At 46.0% G+C, this 15,334-nt stretch overlaps 1 protein-coding gene across 1 annotated transcript in view; it reads right to left on the reverse strand.

The window, feature by feature from the left end:
- MINAR1 (membrane integral NOTCH2 associated receptor 1) overlaps positions 1 to 15,334 on the reverse strand; it is a 186,335-nt gene that overhangs the window by 9,358 nt on the left and 161,643 nt on the right. Inside the window, exon 2 of the mRNA XM_082256038.1 lies at positions 1,099 to 3,262. Coding sequence (XP_082112164.1) covers positions 1,099 to 3,237 — 2,139 coding nt within the window. The 5' untranslated portion in view covers positions 3,238 to 3,262. The remainder of the gene's footprint in view (positions 1 to 1,098; positions 3,263 to 15,334) is intronic.

Below are 15,334 nucleotides of genomic sequence, written 5' to 3' on the forward strand. Positions count from 1 at the left end.
GTGGTGTGGAGGTGAGCAGAGAGGGGGTTTGGGGTACACAGGTGAGAAGGGAGGGGGGTGTGGAGGTGACCAGAGAGGGGTTTGGAGGTGAGCAGATAAGGGGTTGTGGGGTGTGGAGGTGAGCAGGGGGTTGGGTACAGAAGTGAGCAGAGACAGGGGGGGGGGGGGTTGTGGAGGTGAGCAGAGAGGGGGTTTGGGATACAGAGGTGAGCAGAGATGGGGTTTTGGGGTATGCAGGTGAGTAGAGAGAGGAGTTCAGGGTACCAAGGTGAGAAAAGAGGGGGATTGCAGTGCAGAGGTGAGTAGAATGCATCTGGGGTGCAGAGATTAGCAGGGGGATTGGGGTCCAAACGTGAGCAGAGTGGGATTGAGGTACAGAGATTATCAGAGAGAAGATCGTGCAGTGTGATTTTGCAGCCTAATCGTTTGAATGGGTTACAAATCGCACTGTAGCGCAGAAAAACTAGTGCATGTACTACCTTTAAAAAAACGCTCTGCACCAAACGCATGGTACTGCAGGTACCATGAACTCTGGTGCCTTCAGACACAATGCATTTGCAATGTGTATAGGTGCAGTTAACAATGCATTGGCACCTGCATTCAAATCGCAAAGGCAGTGCAATCAACTGCAGTGCGGGAAAAGCACACGGAGCGCGCCTTTCCTACACTGCATTCTGGTGTGAACCGGCCCTAGTTCCCCAACACGCGGTAACATGAACCAAGCCTTAACTGGGGTGCCTCAAGAATGAAAATAATTTTCAAGGGGGCCCTGACTGGAAAAAGGTTAAAAAAACAATGATATAGCAAAAAGGCCAGATAATTTATAAATCAGATATAAAAGGCAGTAGAAGGAGTTTTTCAGGGAGAAAACCTGATGGGAATTATCAAAAAGTCTTAGTAACGGTAGCATCTGGGATCAGAATGGCAGCGAATTCAATGAGTGCTAACGTACTGTGTTGAGTTTGTTCTAAAAGTTGTGAACGCATGTAATAAACAGGAGAGGGTCCAAATGCCAAGTTATGAACAGGAGATAGCTAAATGCAATGAATGTACTTTCCAACTATAGTTGTTATTAAAAAAATGAATATATTTTGTTACCTCTTTGGATTTGCGGTGCCAGTCTCTGCTTGACCCCCCTTTATCTTTTTTTTCTTCCTCAGATATGCTAGCCTGTTTGGGAAATCCCCAAGGTCGACATTCGTGTGGCAGGTTTGCCGGTTTGGTCTCGCTTGTAGAAATATCCTCTGTCAATGAACGGACTGACCTTTGTGTGAACATATTTTTCTTCATGGCTTTAACTCGAAGACTTTCCGTGGTGCCACTGTTACCATCAGGACAGCAACAGTCTGGCTTGTTCTCCACATTCCCATTATGGGATGAGTTTTGATCTTGAAATGGACTTGGAGATGCCCTGGTACTTGAATGGGCATCACTGTGAGATTGACCTTCAGGCTCTAGTTTCCCCTTTTCAGGTGGTTGAATCCTCTCATCCAGCCTGTTAAGCTTGGCCAGCACCTGAGACACCTCGTCCCGTACACCTGACAGGGACTCTAACTTCTTCTCAATCTCCCCAATCCGTCTAACTAGTTTTCTGACGCTGCTTTTTAGCTCTTCTTCCTCCACCGTCTCAGCCCGTGGGCCCTTGGTTGGTTTGGTGTTAGATCTGTTGGCTACATGTTCTGGAGAACTTTCATTGTCTGCTCGTGAAAGTTGAGCAAGGGAACCGCTACTGTTATAGCAGGATGATTGCGGTATACCAGAGGACCCACAAAGGCTCATATCATCTAAGAATCGGAATATGTCACTTATATCATCACTTATAATTTCAGAGTCTGCCTCAGATTGGTTTCGGGCTCTACCTTCCATAAAACGACTACAGGTAGAAGAGATATTTGATTCTTTTCCCTTTTTTGCATCCCCCTGCTCTGTCTGCGTACCAACACTTTCTGTCTTCTCAGTGCTGTACTGAGAAGATGGTGGTTTGGTAGTCTTCTCTCTGAACCTCCTTAGGGCCTCCTGCTTTTCCACATCTTGAGGCTCACAAAACTTTTTTCCATTATTTTTCAATGCCAGATCCGGTAAATAGGAATGATGTCGCTCTGGCATTGAAACAAAATTTGTTGTCTGCACCAAGCCAGTGCTGGGATAACACAGATTTTCTTCTTTTCGATTAAAAAAAGAGCGTTCGAAATCTGGCACCTCCTCAGTATTTAGACTCCAGCTTTTTACTGGCTTTCCTATTAATGGTTTGGGTTTGCTTGCAAATCTCTTTTGCTCTTGCAGTCCAGGCCCAGTTGTTGGGCCAAAGTACGTGGATGCTTGAAGATCGTCTAAGCTTTCGTGCTTTGACCGACGAAAGTCTTCAGAAGAAGAATAAGCTGTATTAAGATAGTGAGAGCTGTAAGGCATCTCAAAACTGTGATTAAAGAAAACCGTCTTGGGACTTATCTTTCCCTCATTCTTCTTCATAGTGATGTTGGGAGACATTCTAACCATGCTGTGGAAATCATCTTTAAAAATGTTTCTTCTCTGGCCAGTAGAGGCTGAAAGTCTGAAAGGCTCCTCACTGGGCGTAGGCGGCAGTGATTCTGGCTCAGATAATGGCTGACTAGGGAAATAGGTGCTTTGCATTTCACAAGACTGGGGAGATACCATGCCATAAGAGTCCAAAGCCTGTAATCTATCAAGCGATCCAGCTCGCCCATTGCCCTCTTCTTTAACGCCAAGGAGAAAATTTGGTTCAGGGTGAAACGTATGACGTCCCTCGCATTCTTCCTTGTGGCAACTGGAGGACCTGGTGATAGAGTAGCTCCGACTGGTATCCCTTTTCTGTGTTTCTTTGTGAGGAGCGATATCTGTCCCTGCGAATACGTCATTATCGGACTCTATTGCCTCCTTCTCTTGAGTCTGCTGTTGAATCGGGATTTTTTCTTTGGCAGCCCCGTCGTTCATTTGGATCAGGTTAAATATGGTGACTATATCAGCCGCCGCAATTATTTTTTTAGACTGTTGATTGTCCGCAGCATTTCTCATCTTGTCTCGGAAGAGACTTGCTGGAAAGCTTGGGTCTTGGCACGCTGTGTAATATAGGAGGCTGCGCAACTTCGCTAGTTCAGGTAGATCGTAACGGGAACATAAAGACTTACAGAGGTCTTGGTAGGAAACAGAGTTTTGTTTGGAGTCCAAATCCTCCAAGATTTTTACAAGAAGGAAAGAAGAGTCCTGAGCTTCTCCCATGATGATACAGTGACCAAGCTCCTACCTGGAATAAGAGAAAGAAAATTGCTTACTTATTTATTATTTATTAAAGGTATTTATATAGCACTGACAATTCACTTTTTAAAAAATATCAGCAATATGAAAGCTATATTGTGACACCGTACACGGATTAGCCATAATAATCTTACCATTAACAGGTAAAGTCAATAACATTGATTATCTCTTGACAATGGCACCTGGGTGGGATATATTAGGCAGCAAGTGAACATGTCCCTGCAGTTGATGTGTTGAAAGTAGAAAAAATGGGCAAGTGTAAGAGTTTCAGTGACTTTAACAAGGGCCAAATTGTAATGGCCAGATGGGTGAGAGCAAATCCTAAACTGCAGCTCTTGTGGGATCTTCCAGGGCTGAAGTGATCAGGACCGACCAAAAGTGGTCCAAGGAAGGAAAACTGGTGAACAACCATCAGGGTGATGGGAGGTCAGGGTTCATTAATGCACGTGGGGAGGAAAGGCTCATTAATGGAGGTGGAGGGGAGAAGGCTCATTGATGGATGTGGAAGGAAAGGCTCATTGATGGAGGTGGGGGAAGGAAGGCTCATTGATCGAGGTGGGGAAGGGAAGGCTCATTAATGGAGGTGAGAATTAGAAAGGCTCATTAATGGAGGTGAGGAGAGAAGTCTCATTGATGGAGTTGAGGAGGGAAGTCTCATTGATGGAGTTGAGGAGGGAAGTTTTATTGATGGAGGTGGGGAGATAGAAGGCTCATTGATGGAGGTGGGGAGGGAAGGCTCATTGATGGAGGTGGGAGAGGGAAGGCTCATTGATGGAGGTGGGGTAGGGAAGGCTCATTGATGGAGGTGAGGAGTGGGAAGGCTTATTAATGGAGCTGAGGAGGGAAGTCTCATTGATAAAGGTTAGGAGGGAAGTCTCATTGATGAAGGTGATAAGGGAAGTTTTATTGATGGAGGTGGAGAGATTAAAGGCTCATTGATGGTGGTGAGGAGAGAAGCCTCAATAATAGAGGATCAGAGGGAATGTTCATTGGTGGTGGTGAAGGGGGAAGGCTCATTGATGGAGGAGGGGGGGGGCTCATTGATGGAGGTAGGGAGGGAAGGCTCGTTAATGGTGGTGGGGAGGAAATGCTCATTGAGGGAGGAGACGGCGAGGCTCATTGATGAAGGTGAGGAGGGAAGGCTCATTGATGGAGGTGGGGGGGGGAAGTCTCATTGATGGAGGTGGGGAGGGAAGGCTCATTGATGGAGGAGGGGAGGGAAGGCTCATTGATGGAGGAGGGGAGGGAAGGCTCATTGATGGAGGAGGGTGGAGGCTCATTGATGGAGGTGGGGAAGGAAGGCTCATTGATGTAGGTGGGGGGGGGGGTAGGCTCATTAATGGAGGGGGGAGGAAAGGCTGGCCAATGTAGTCCTATGCATTAACAGAGCTACTGGAGCTCAAATTGCTGAAAAAGTGAATGCTGGTTTTGATAGAAAGGTGTCAGAACAGACAGAGCATAGCAGTTTGTTGTGTATGGGGCTGTGGAGCCGCAGACTGGTCAGAGTGTCCATGCTGACCTGTGTCCACAGCCAAAAGCACCTACAATGAGCACATGAGCATCAGAACCGAACCACGGAGCAATGGGAGAAAGTGGCCTGGTCTGATGAACTCAAGACTGATTTGAGGAACACAACAACAAGTTTAAAGTGTTGACTTGGCCTCCACATTCTCAAGATCTCAATTCAATCGAGCATCTGTGGGATTTGCTGGAAAAACAAGTCCGACCCATGGATGTCCTATCTTGCAACTTATAGGACTTAAAGGATCTGCTAATGATTTGGTGGATGCCAGATACCACAGCATACCTTCAGAAGTACAGTGGAGTCCATGCCTCGATGGGTCAAGGCTGTTTTGGTATTGAGTAGGCAGGACCTACTCAATATTAGGTGGGTGGCCATAATGTCATGGCTGATCGGTGTATCTTTTTCCCCAAAGTAACTTAACACAGGCACACTAGGGCAATCATCAATTTGCTGTGTGCTGGTTAATAAGAAATTCCAGAGGGAGATTTTGCATGAAGGGGATTAGAAGACGAAAATACAATTTATCATTTGCTCCATTTCCATTATCCTATTATTCGAGGTCCTAAACACATGGGCATTGTTTAATCTCTGCTTGTAAATGCTGGTGTAAAGATCATCAGCTTAGGCAAGGATTTGCAGAATATTTCACGTATCTCCAAGTAGCTATTGTGAAGCCTGTAAACCACCCTTCATTTCCAGTCTGGGAATGGTGAACGCAAATCTTAAAGGATAACTGAATTATGTGCAAGTGATGATGGACAAGCTACAGACTTGTGAATTAGCAGTGACAACGCTGAAAGCCACGCCCCTTGACCCCTATGACTAAGCCCCATGGGAGGGGCGAAATGCCTAAGTGTAGCCACACAGATCTGGTCATCCCTGTTGCTGATTCCTGACACCAGTACACTCCCCCCCCCCCCCCCCCGGGATCTCAGGAGGCAGCGTTGGCCATATACATCATCCTCACCTATTTTAGGATTGAGGAAGTGAAGATAAAAAATGTATATTTACAGGTAAAAAAAATAAAATAGAGAATAAAATGACGATTGTGGCAATATTTTATGTCACACAGTATTTGCGCAGCGGTCTTTCAAACGCAATTTTTTAAAAACAAATACACTTTAATGTTATACCAGCGAGTGGGAGGGGATAACACTGGCTAGGTTACGGTACACATTTAACCCTTTGATCGCCCCCTGATGTTTAATCCCTTACCAGCCAGTGTCATTAGTACAGTGACAGGGCATATTTTTAGCACTGATTACTGTATTACCAGTCTGTAGTCCAGTCTGTCACCAGTTCCCGCAAAGTGTCAAAAGTGTCAGTTAGGGGTTTATTTACTAAAGCTAGAGAGGGCAAAATCAGTCACACGTGTGCAGAGAAACCAATCAGCTTCCAGGTTTTATTACCAAAGCTTAATTAAGCACTTCTGGACTGGAAGGATTTGCCCCCTTAATGGCCAGGCCATTTTTTGCGATTCGGCACTGCGTTATTTAAAAGGACAATTGCGCGATCATGCGACGCTGTATCCAAATAAAATTGATGTCCTTTTTTTCCCACAAACAGAGCTTTATTTTGGTGGTATTTGATCACCTCTGCAAATTTTTTTATTTTTTGCGCTATAAATAAAAAAATAGCAACAATTCTGAAAAAAAAAACTATATTTTTCACATTCTGCTATATAACATTCCCAAAAAAAAAAAAATGTAAAAATATTTTAACATTTTAGGCCAATTTGTTTTCTGCTACATATTTTTGGTAAAAAAAAAAAAAAAAAAATCGCAATAAGCGTATTTTGATTGGCTTGCGTAAAAGTTATTGCGTCTACAAACTACGGGTAAGATTTATGTAATTTTTATTGTTTTTTTTTTTTTTTTTTACTAGTAATGGCGATGATCTGCGATTTTTTGCAGGACTGCGACATTGCGGCGGACAGATCGGACCCCTGATTGTCATTTTTGCCACTTTTGGGGGACCAGTGACATCACTACAGTAATCAGTGCTAAAAATATGCACTGTCACTGTACTAATGACACCGGCAGGGAAGGGGATAACATGGGGGATCAAGGGGGGAAATGTGTACCTAAGGGAGTGTTTCTAACTGTGGGGGGGGGGCTTGTGAAATGATCATAGAGACCTGTGTTCCTATATAGAAGGATCACAGGCGCTCTGTGATCATTCCAGAGGGAAGAATGGTCAGATGTGTTTACAACAGCGACTGTCCTTCTTTTTCAGCGGGGAGCGATCGCGGGTGTCAGGCGGCAATCGGAGATGCCTGCCCGCTGCATCGGCTTCCCCGCTGACGAGCGGGGGCGGGAGCGCGCCACCAGTGGCGCGTGCTGGCCCCCTAGCTGCCTGCGCGCGACCGACGTATACCTACGTCAGTTTGCCCAGGAGCGGCTATGTGCCACAGTATATTTGCGGCGGGCGGTCGTAAAGTGGTTAATAATGACATTGACAGAGAAGGGGTTAACATAATGGTGATCAAAGTGTTAAGTGTGAGCTTAGGGGAGTGTTTTCTAACTGTATGGGGGCAGGACTTGTGAAATGACCATAGAGACCTGTGTTCCTATATGAGAAGAACGGTTGGCTGTGTTTACAATAGCAGACTGTCCCTCTCTCTCAGCAGGGAGCAATCGCAGGTGCCCGGCAGCCCATGGATCGGCATCCCTGCTTCCGCCCCTCAGCACCAGGCATGCGACCGACATAGGGCTACGTCGTTTCATGCAGCCGAGCCAGTAAAACTGCGGCGGGCGGTCAGCAAATGGTTATTACAACACAGAAACAGAAAGTTTTCCATCTGTTTGAATGGCCCTCGTACAAAATTGCTGAGCGAAGGAGTAAAATTGTTATCTCCCGTCTCCCGATTGGCCTTCATCCAATTCCTTTGAGCGGAGTTCTGAATTATTTGCAATAAATGGGGAATTGAGATTTCCATTTTTCACTTTGCGTTCTTTCCTAGAAAACGCCGAAACGGCGATATACAAAATAAGGCTTTTAATGCAGACAAGTCTCCTTATAATAAAACCATTTTGCATAACGACACAAATACTTTTCATCCGAATATTTCATTAAAAAAAATTCATCCCGGGACGTGTTTTTACGCGGCGGCGTTCACGCTCTGCACCTTCCTGTTATTTTTATCTCTCCAAGTCGTTGAGTAAAGAGAGGCGCTAAAAGTAATCAAAACTACAAAATTGGAAACCTAATTAACTGAAGAGGAAATATTAATTAAAACGGTGCGGCGCCGAGGTGAGCGTGGAGCGCCGTGTTCAGGTCTAACCTCATTTTTTTTTTTCCTCAACTGAATTCTTTTCCTGCGGCATTGATCTTAAAGCGCACCGAAAAACCTTTACAACGAAAATAACTGTTCCCTTCCCCCGCCTCCTCTCTGACCTAAAAACCAGATCCCTCCGCTGGAAAAAAAAAAAAAAAAAAAGATTTCTACTAAATGTGTCACAAATGAGATGAGGAAAGAAAATGTAATCGACCTTTAAATTGGTAAAAGAGCTAAAATCTCCCGCAAAGCATTCTGGTCTTGACGCAGTTTTGTATAAATGATTCATAACGAAGGTCATTGTCAAAAGGAGCGGGACGTATTTACTATAATATTATTAATATTATACAGGATTTATATTGCACCAATAGTTTGCACAGTGCTTTACAACATACGGGCAGACAGTACAGTTACAATACAATTCAATACAGGAGGAATCAGAGGGCCTCTGCTCGTTAGAGCTTACAATCTAGAAGGGAGGGTCAAGTGATAGAAAAGGTAATAGCTGTGAGGGATGAGCTGATGGAGAAAATGGAAGTATAGTTGTTAGGTGTGGGTAGGATAGGCTTCTCTGAAGAGTAGGGTTTTCAGGGATGGAGATAGACAGACAGATTGGGGTAAGGAGTTCCATAGGATGGGAGAGGCTCGGAAGAAGTCCTGGAGGCGAGCATGGGAGGAGGTGACAAGGGAGCTAGAGAGCAGAAGGTCTTGGGAGGAATGAAGAGAACAATTTGATTGGTATTTTGAAACTAGGTTGGTGATGTAGCTGGGGGGCAGAGTCGTGGATGGCTTTGTAAGTTATTGTTAGTATTTTGATTTGTATTCATTGGGTGAGTGGCAGCCAGGCGGGATTGGCAGAGAGGGGTGGAGAACATGGAGTGGAGCCCAATGAAGGGATTGGCAAGGAGGGGTGGAGGACATGGAGCGGAGGCCAATGAAGGGATTGGCAGAGAGGGGTGGAGGACACTGAGCAGAGGTCAGTTCAGGAATTGGAAGAGAGGGGTGGAGGGCACTGAGCGAAGGCCAGTGAAGGGATTGGCAGAGAAGGGTGGAGGACATGTAGCGGAGGCCAATGAAGGGATTGGCAGAGAGGGGTGGAGGACATTGAGCAGAGGTCAGTTCAGGAATTGGCAGAGATAGGTGGAGGGTACTGAGCGGAGGCCAATGAAGGGATTGGCAGAGAGGGGTGGAGGACATGGAGCGGAGGCTAATGAAGGGATTGGCAGAGAGGGCTGGAGTACATGGAGCGGAGGCCAATGAAGGGATTGGCAGAGAGGGGTGGAGGACACTGAACAGAGGTCAGTTCAGGAATTGGCAGAGAGGGGTGGAGGGCACTGAGCGGAGGCCAATGAAGGGATTGGCAGAGAGGGGTGGAGTACATGGAGCGGAGGCCAATGAAGGAATTGGCAGAGAGGGCTGGAGGACATGGAGCGGAGGCCAATGAAGAGATTGGCAGAGAGGGGTGGAGGACACTGAGCAGAGGTCAGTTCAGGAATTGCCAGAGAGGGTTGGAGGGCACTGAGCGGAGGCCAGTGAAGGGATTGGCAGAGAGGGTTGGAGGGCACTGAGCGGAGGCCAGTGAAGGGATTGGCAGAGAGGGGTGAAGGAAACGGAGCGGAGGCCAATGAAGGGATTGGCAGAGAGGGGTGGAGGACACTGAGCAGAGGTTAGTTCAGGAATTGTCAGAGATAGGAGGAGGGCACTGAGCGGAGGCCAGTAAAGGGATTGGCAGAGAGGGGTGGAAGGCACTGAGCGGAGACCAATAAGGTTATTGGCAGAGAGGGTTGGGGACAATGAGTGGGATCCAGTGCAGGGATTGACAGAGAGGGGTGGAGGGCACTGAATGAAAGCCAATGGAGGGAATGGCAGAGAGGGGTGGAGGGCAATGAGCGGAGGCCAATGAGGGGATTGGCAGAGAGGGGTGGAGGGCAATGAGTAAGAACCAGTGCAGGGATTGGCAGAGAGGGGTGGAAGGCACTGAATGGAGGCCAATGGAGGGATTAGCAGAGAGGGTTGGAGGGCACTAAGCGGAGGCCAAATAGGGGATTTGCAGAGAGGGTCAGGGGACAATGAGTGGGAGCCAGTGCCAGGGATTGACAGAGAGGGGCGGAGGGCGCTGAAGGGAGGCCAATGGAGAGACTGGCAGAGAGGGCGGAGGGCACTGAGTGGAGGCAAATGAAGGGATTGGCAGAGAGGGTCGGTGGACAATGAGTGGGAACCAGCGCAGGTATAGACAGAGAGGGGTGAAGGGCACTGAATGGAAGCCATTGGAGGGGTATGCAGAGAGGGGTAGCAGACTATGTGCGGTTGGTAAGGTGGATGAGTCTGGCAACAGCATTCATGATGGAGTGAAGGGGGGGTAGCCTATGTAAAAGTAAGCCAATGAGAAGGAATTTGCAGTAGTCGAGGTGAGAGATGACCAGGGAAGGAATTAGAAGCTTGGTGGTGTCATTGGTTAGGGAAGGGGCACATTTTGGAGATGTTGCAGAGGTTGAGACGCCATGCTTTGGAAAGTCATTGGATGTGGGCCAAAAGGAGAGTTCTGAGTCCTGGATTACACCCAGAACCTTGGCATGTGGGGACGGACTAATAGTTGTGCCATCGATCTTGAGAGAGAAGTCAGGTAAAGAGGCACATGGGGAGGAAATATTATGAGCTCAGTTTTGGATAGACTGAGTTTGAGGAAGTGATGTGACATCCAGTCTGATTTGTCAGTTAGTAAATTAGTGATGCGTGAGGAGACGGATGTTGTGAGCTGAGGGGTGGAGAGATAGATTTGGGTGTCGTCCGTGTAGAATATTATATTATTGTCAGGTCACCTGTGGCCAGGTGACAACTGCACCCTGTTGGAGGCAGGGGTGCAGCGCAAGGTAGTGAAACCGATAGCTGACTGCTGCGGATGGACCAAAACGTGACCCCAAGATTCGCCAGGGCGTGGAGTCTAAGACCCAGCAGGTGTTCACCAGAGCCTCTAGTGGTGAGGATGGATTTGGCTCCAGCTGGGCCCAGGTCGCGGCCCCTGGGGTCCCCCGGGTCACGTTCCGTAGGGAGAGAGGGGAAGCGGCCACTCAGGACACAAGGGATAGTGATGGGTAAGCCGAGGTCGGGGCAACAGGCAGATGAGGGTAACCAAGGGACAGGCCAAAGGTCAGGGTAACAGGCAAACAGGAATAGTCAGAGACGAGCCAAAGTCGGTACACAGAAAGGTAGATCAAGCACACGGCAGACAGGAACATGAACTAATAAACACTGTTGAACAGCAAAGCAGACCTGCAGTGCGCTGGTTAATATAGTCATCCTGGAATGGCCTGGGGTGGAGAGATGATAAAAGCAGCCAGAAGGAAGAGTCTGGCCTCTAATGCAGGCATGAGGAAAAGGTAAGCTACCAGACACTATTGCATGTCCATGACAATACTATTATCAGCTGACCCAGGGAGGAGGTGTAGATGAAGAAAAGGAGAGGTCCAAGAACAGAACCTTGAGGGAACCCAACAGAAAAATGAAGAAGAGGGGAGGAAGTAAAATTGTAAGTGACATTGAAAGTGCCTAGGGCTAGGTAGAATGAGAGCCAACAAAGAGCACAGTCACAGAGACCAAAAGAGAAATGTTTTTTGAGGAGGAGGGAGCTGAAAGGCAGCTGAAAGATCCAGAAGTAGGAGTACTGAATAGTGTCCTTTGGTTTTTTTTCTATTGGCAGATTATTGGGGAGTTTTAGAAGAGCAGTTTCTGTGGAGTGTTGAGGGCGAAATCCAGACTAAAGGGGATCAAAAGGTTATTTTCAGTGAAGTGGTCACTCAGTTGTAGATCAGGCATTTAGGAGTTTGGAGGAAAAGGGGAGTAGGGAGTAGATTGATAAGATTAGTAGGGTCCAATGAAGGCTTTTAAGTATAAAAAAACATAAGATCACTCATCTAAGTAGGGCTGAGTGTTATGAGGCCAACATCCCTGGAAAAATGGAAAAAGAGAACCCCCCCCCCCTAAAGGGAATTGGTCTTTTAAGGCCAGAATAACACCATAAATTGGTTAAAACATAAATTTATTAGTTCGACATAAAATCAGTTATAGAAAAAAAGGGCCAAATATACAGTGCATTGCATAACATGGTAAAATGTTTGTCACTTCAAACAAGAAAAAATTGGAGCACGGACTAATGAAAGACACCCATCACCCTACGCGTTGCAGGAGACCCTTCATCAGGGGTGTGAGTAATGAAGTCCAAAGTGCTGAAATGTAGGTATTTCTGCAATAGAATGTACACAATAATAATATACAGGCCAAATATGTGAAACCAAAAAGATTAATACATTATTGTGCCAAAAGACAAAATCTCAGATTGTTAACATAATGCAATTTTGTGCATATATGAAACAAAACAAAATATATGAGTAACATACCCATAAAAATGGCCAAGTCGAGTTGGAGAAGAAATGTAAAAAAAGGTTGACTGAAGAAAAGTAGGAAGGGCGTCAAAGGTGAAGATGAGGAAGAGGTGGTCAAAGATATCTCCAAAAACAAGTCCCTGGAGGGCCCATGTGTAAAATGAAAAAATTGGAAATAGAATATAAATAATGAATATATAAACAGCAAAAATGCTATCTGAAAAATCTTAAATATATAACCCTGTTGGAAATCCATAGTACATCAAAGTACCTGTCAGGTGAAGATCCAAAAGCTCAACTTGCGTCAGAGTTCTGATATTAGATCAATATGACTATATGAAGGTCAGAATAAAGTAGTCACATAGAAACCCAGAAGTGGCCGGCAGGCATTATGGAGTGACCGTCACTCAAATGGCTAAAGGGAGTACAAATGGTCCAATCCCAAAGCCCAGGTAATGCACATATGAGCTGCAGGAAATGGGTATGTTACTCATATATTTTGTTTTGTTTCATATATGCACAAAATTGCATATATAACTGATTTTATGCCGAACTAATACATTTATGTTTTAACCAATTTCTGGTGTTATTCTGGCCTTAAAAGTCCCATTCCCTTTAGGGGGGTTCTCTTTTTCCGCATTTTAAGTATGGGGGTGAATACCCGTCTAAGGGACCGTTAGATCACAGCAGTTCTGAAGGAAGTTGGAGAAAATAGATATCTACAGTGAGATTCAAATTATGAGAGGGACAGAGAGGGAGGAGAGTGAAGAACATGGGAGGTGCTCTAAACTAAAAGTAATCAATTATACAATTTTACTTAAGGTAAGGGAGTCTCTAAACTTTATAAACGAAGGGCCAGTTTACTGTCCTTTAGACTTTAGGGGGCCAGATTGCCAGTGGGAGTAAAAATGTTGTGGTGTCAGTTGAAGTAAACAATGTCTCATCATTGGTGTCATTGGGAGGAATAGTGCCCTATTGTTGGTGTCATTGAGAGAAATAGTGCCCCATCATTGGTATCAGTGGGAGTAACAGTGCCTCAATATTGGTATCAGTGGGAGAACAGTGCCTCATCATTGGTATCAGTGGGTGGAATAGTGCCTCATCATTGGTATCAGTGGGAGGAATAGTGCCTCATCATTGGTATCAGTGGGAGGAATAGTGCCCCATCATTGATGTCAGTGGGAGGAATAGTGCCCCGTCATTGGTGTCAGTGGGAGGAATAGTGCCCCATCATTGGTGTCAGTGGGAGGAACAGTGCCTCATCATTGGTGTCAGTGGGAGGAACAGTGCCTCATCATTGGTATCAGTGGGTGGAATAGTGCCCCATCATTGGTGTCAGTGGGAGAAATAGTGCCCCATCATTGGTATCAGTGGGAGAAATAGTGCCCCATCATTGGTATCAGTGGGAGTAACAGTGCCTCAATATTGGTATCAGTGGGAGGAACAGTGCCTCATCATTGGTGTCAGTGGGAGGAACAGTGCCTCATCATTGGTGTCAGTGGGAGGAATAGTGCCCCATCATTGCTTTCAGTGGGAGGAATAGTCCCCCATCATTGGTGTCAGTGGGAGAAATAGTGCCCCATCATTGGTGTCAGTGGGAGAAATAGTGCCCCATCCTTGGTGTCAGTGGGAGGAATAGTGCCCCATCATTGGTGTCAGTGGGAGGAATAGTGCCCCATCATTGGTGTCAGTGGGAGGAATAGTGCCCCATCATTGGTGTCGGTGGGAGGAATAGTGCCCCATCATTGGTATCAGTGGGAGGAACAGTGCCTCATCATTGGTGTCAGTGGGAGAAATAGTGCCCCATCATTGGTATCAGTGGGAGGAACAGTGCCTCATCATTGATATCAGTGGGAGGAATAGTCCCTTATCGTTGGAGTCAATAGGAGGATGTACAGTATGCCCCTCCTTTAGTGTCATTGGGAGGAATAGTGTTACATCAGTGTCAGTGGGAGGAATTATGCCCCATTGTTGATGTCAGTGGATGTAATAGTGCAACAAAGGTCGGATAAGGGCAAGCAGGGGGCCACATCTGGCCCCTGGGCCGCAGTTTGGAGACCACGGCTTTAGATAAATGCAGCACTGAGAATGCTTTTCCAGTCTTTTGAAGTTTAGGAAAACAATGGGGTTGATTTACAAAAACTGGAGAGTGCAAAATCTGTTGCAGCTCTGCACAGAACCCAATCAGCTTCTAACTTTAGATTGTTCAATTAAAGTGATACTAAAATCTTGTTTGTTTGTTTTTTTTTTGCTTAAAATAACAAACATGTTATACTTATCTCCTCTGTGCAGTGGCATTGCACAGAGCAGCCCCGATCCTCCTCTGGTTCCCATTTATCAACTCAGTTTTTTCTTTTAGATTTAGCAGAAATTCTGTGAGTTATGTTGTATTTGTGTCTGCTAGTGTTGATTTTATTGTATTTTTCTCAAAATATAGCTTTAATATTTTCGGGGGGGGGGGGGCTGTCAGTCTGTATGGGGCTCTGTGATTTCTATCAGCAGCCCTGATTGTGGTCAGGTTGTGTCCTTGTAGAGTCAGAGGTATTTGTATTGTCAGCACTTTCTCCTTGGCTGGATACAGTAGGGTCGGGTATGTCCCCCCTTGTTATTTTTTTGGGGTTCCATGCACCCCTATTTTACCAATTTAGAAGGAGACACTAAGAATGGAGATCCCTCCATATTATAGATCTCTCAGTGATCTTTTGAAATCTTCTGTCTAGGACTGCTTCTTATGTATTATTCCCTTCTCTTAACCACTTAAGCCCCGGAGTATTTGGCTGCTCAATGACCAGGCCCTATTTTGCGATTCGGCACTGCGTTACTTTAACTGACAATTGCACGGTCGTGCGAGGCTGTACCTAAACAAAATTGACGTCCTTT

Source organism: Pelophylax lessonae, assembly GCF_965119305.1.
Source record: "Pelophylax lessonae genome assembly, chromosome: 4".
Taxonomy (NCBI): Eukaryota; Metazoa; Chordata; class Amphibia; order Anura; family Ranidae; genus Pelophylax; species Pelophylax lessonae.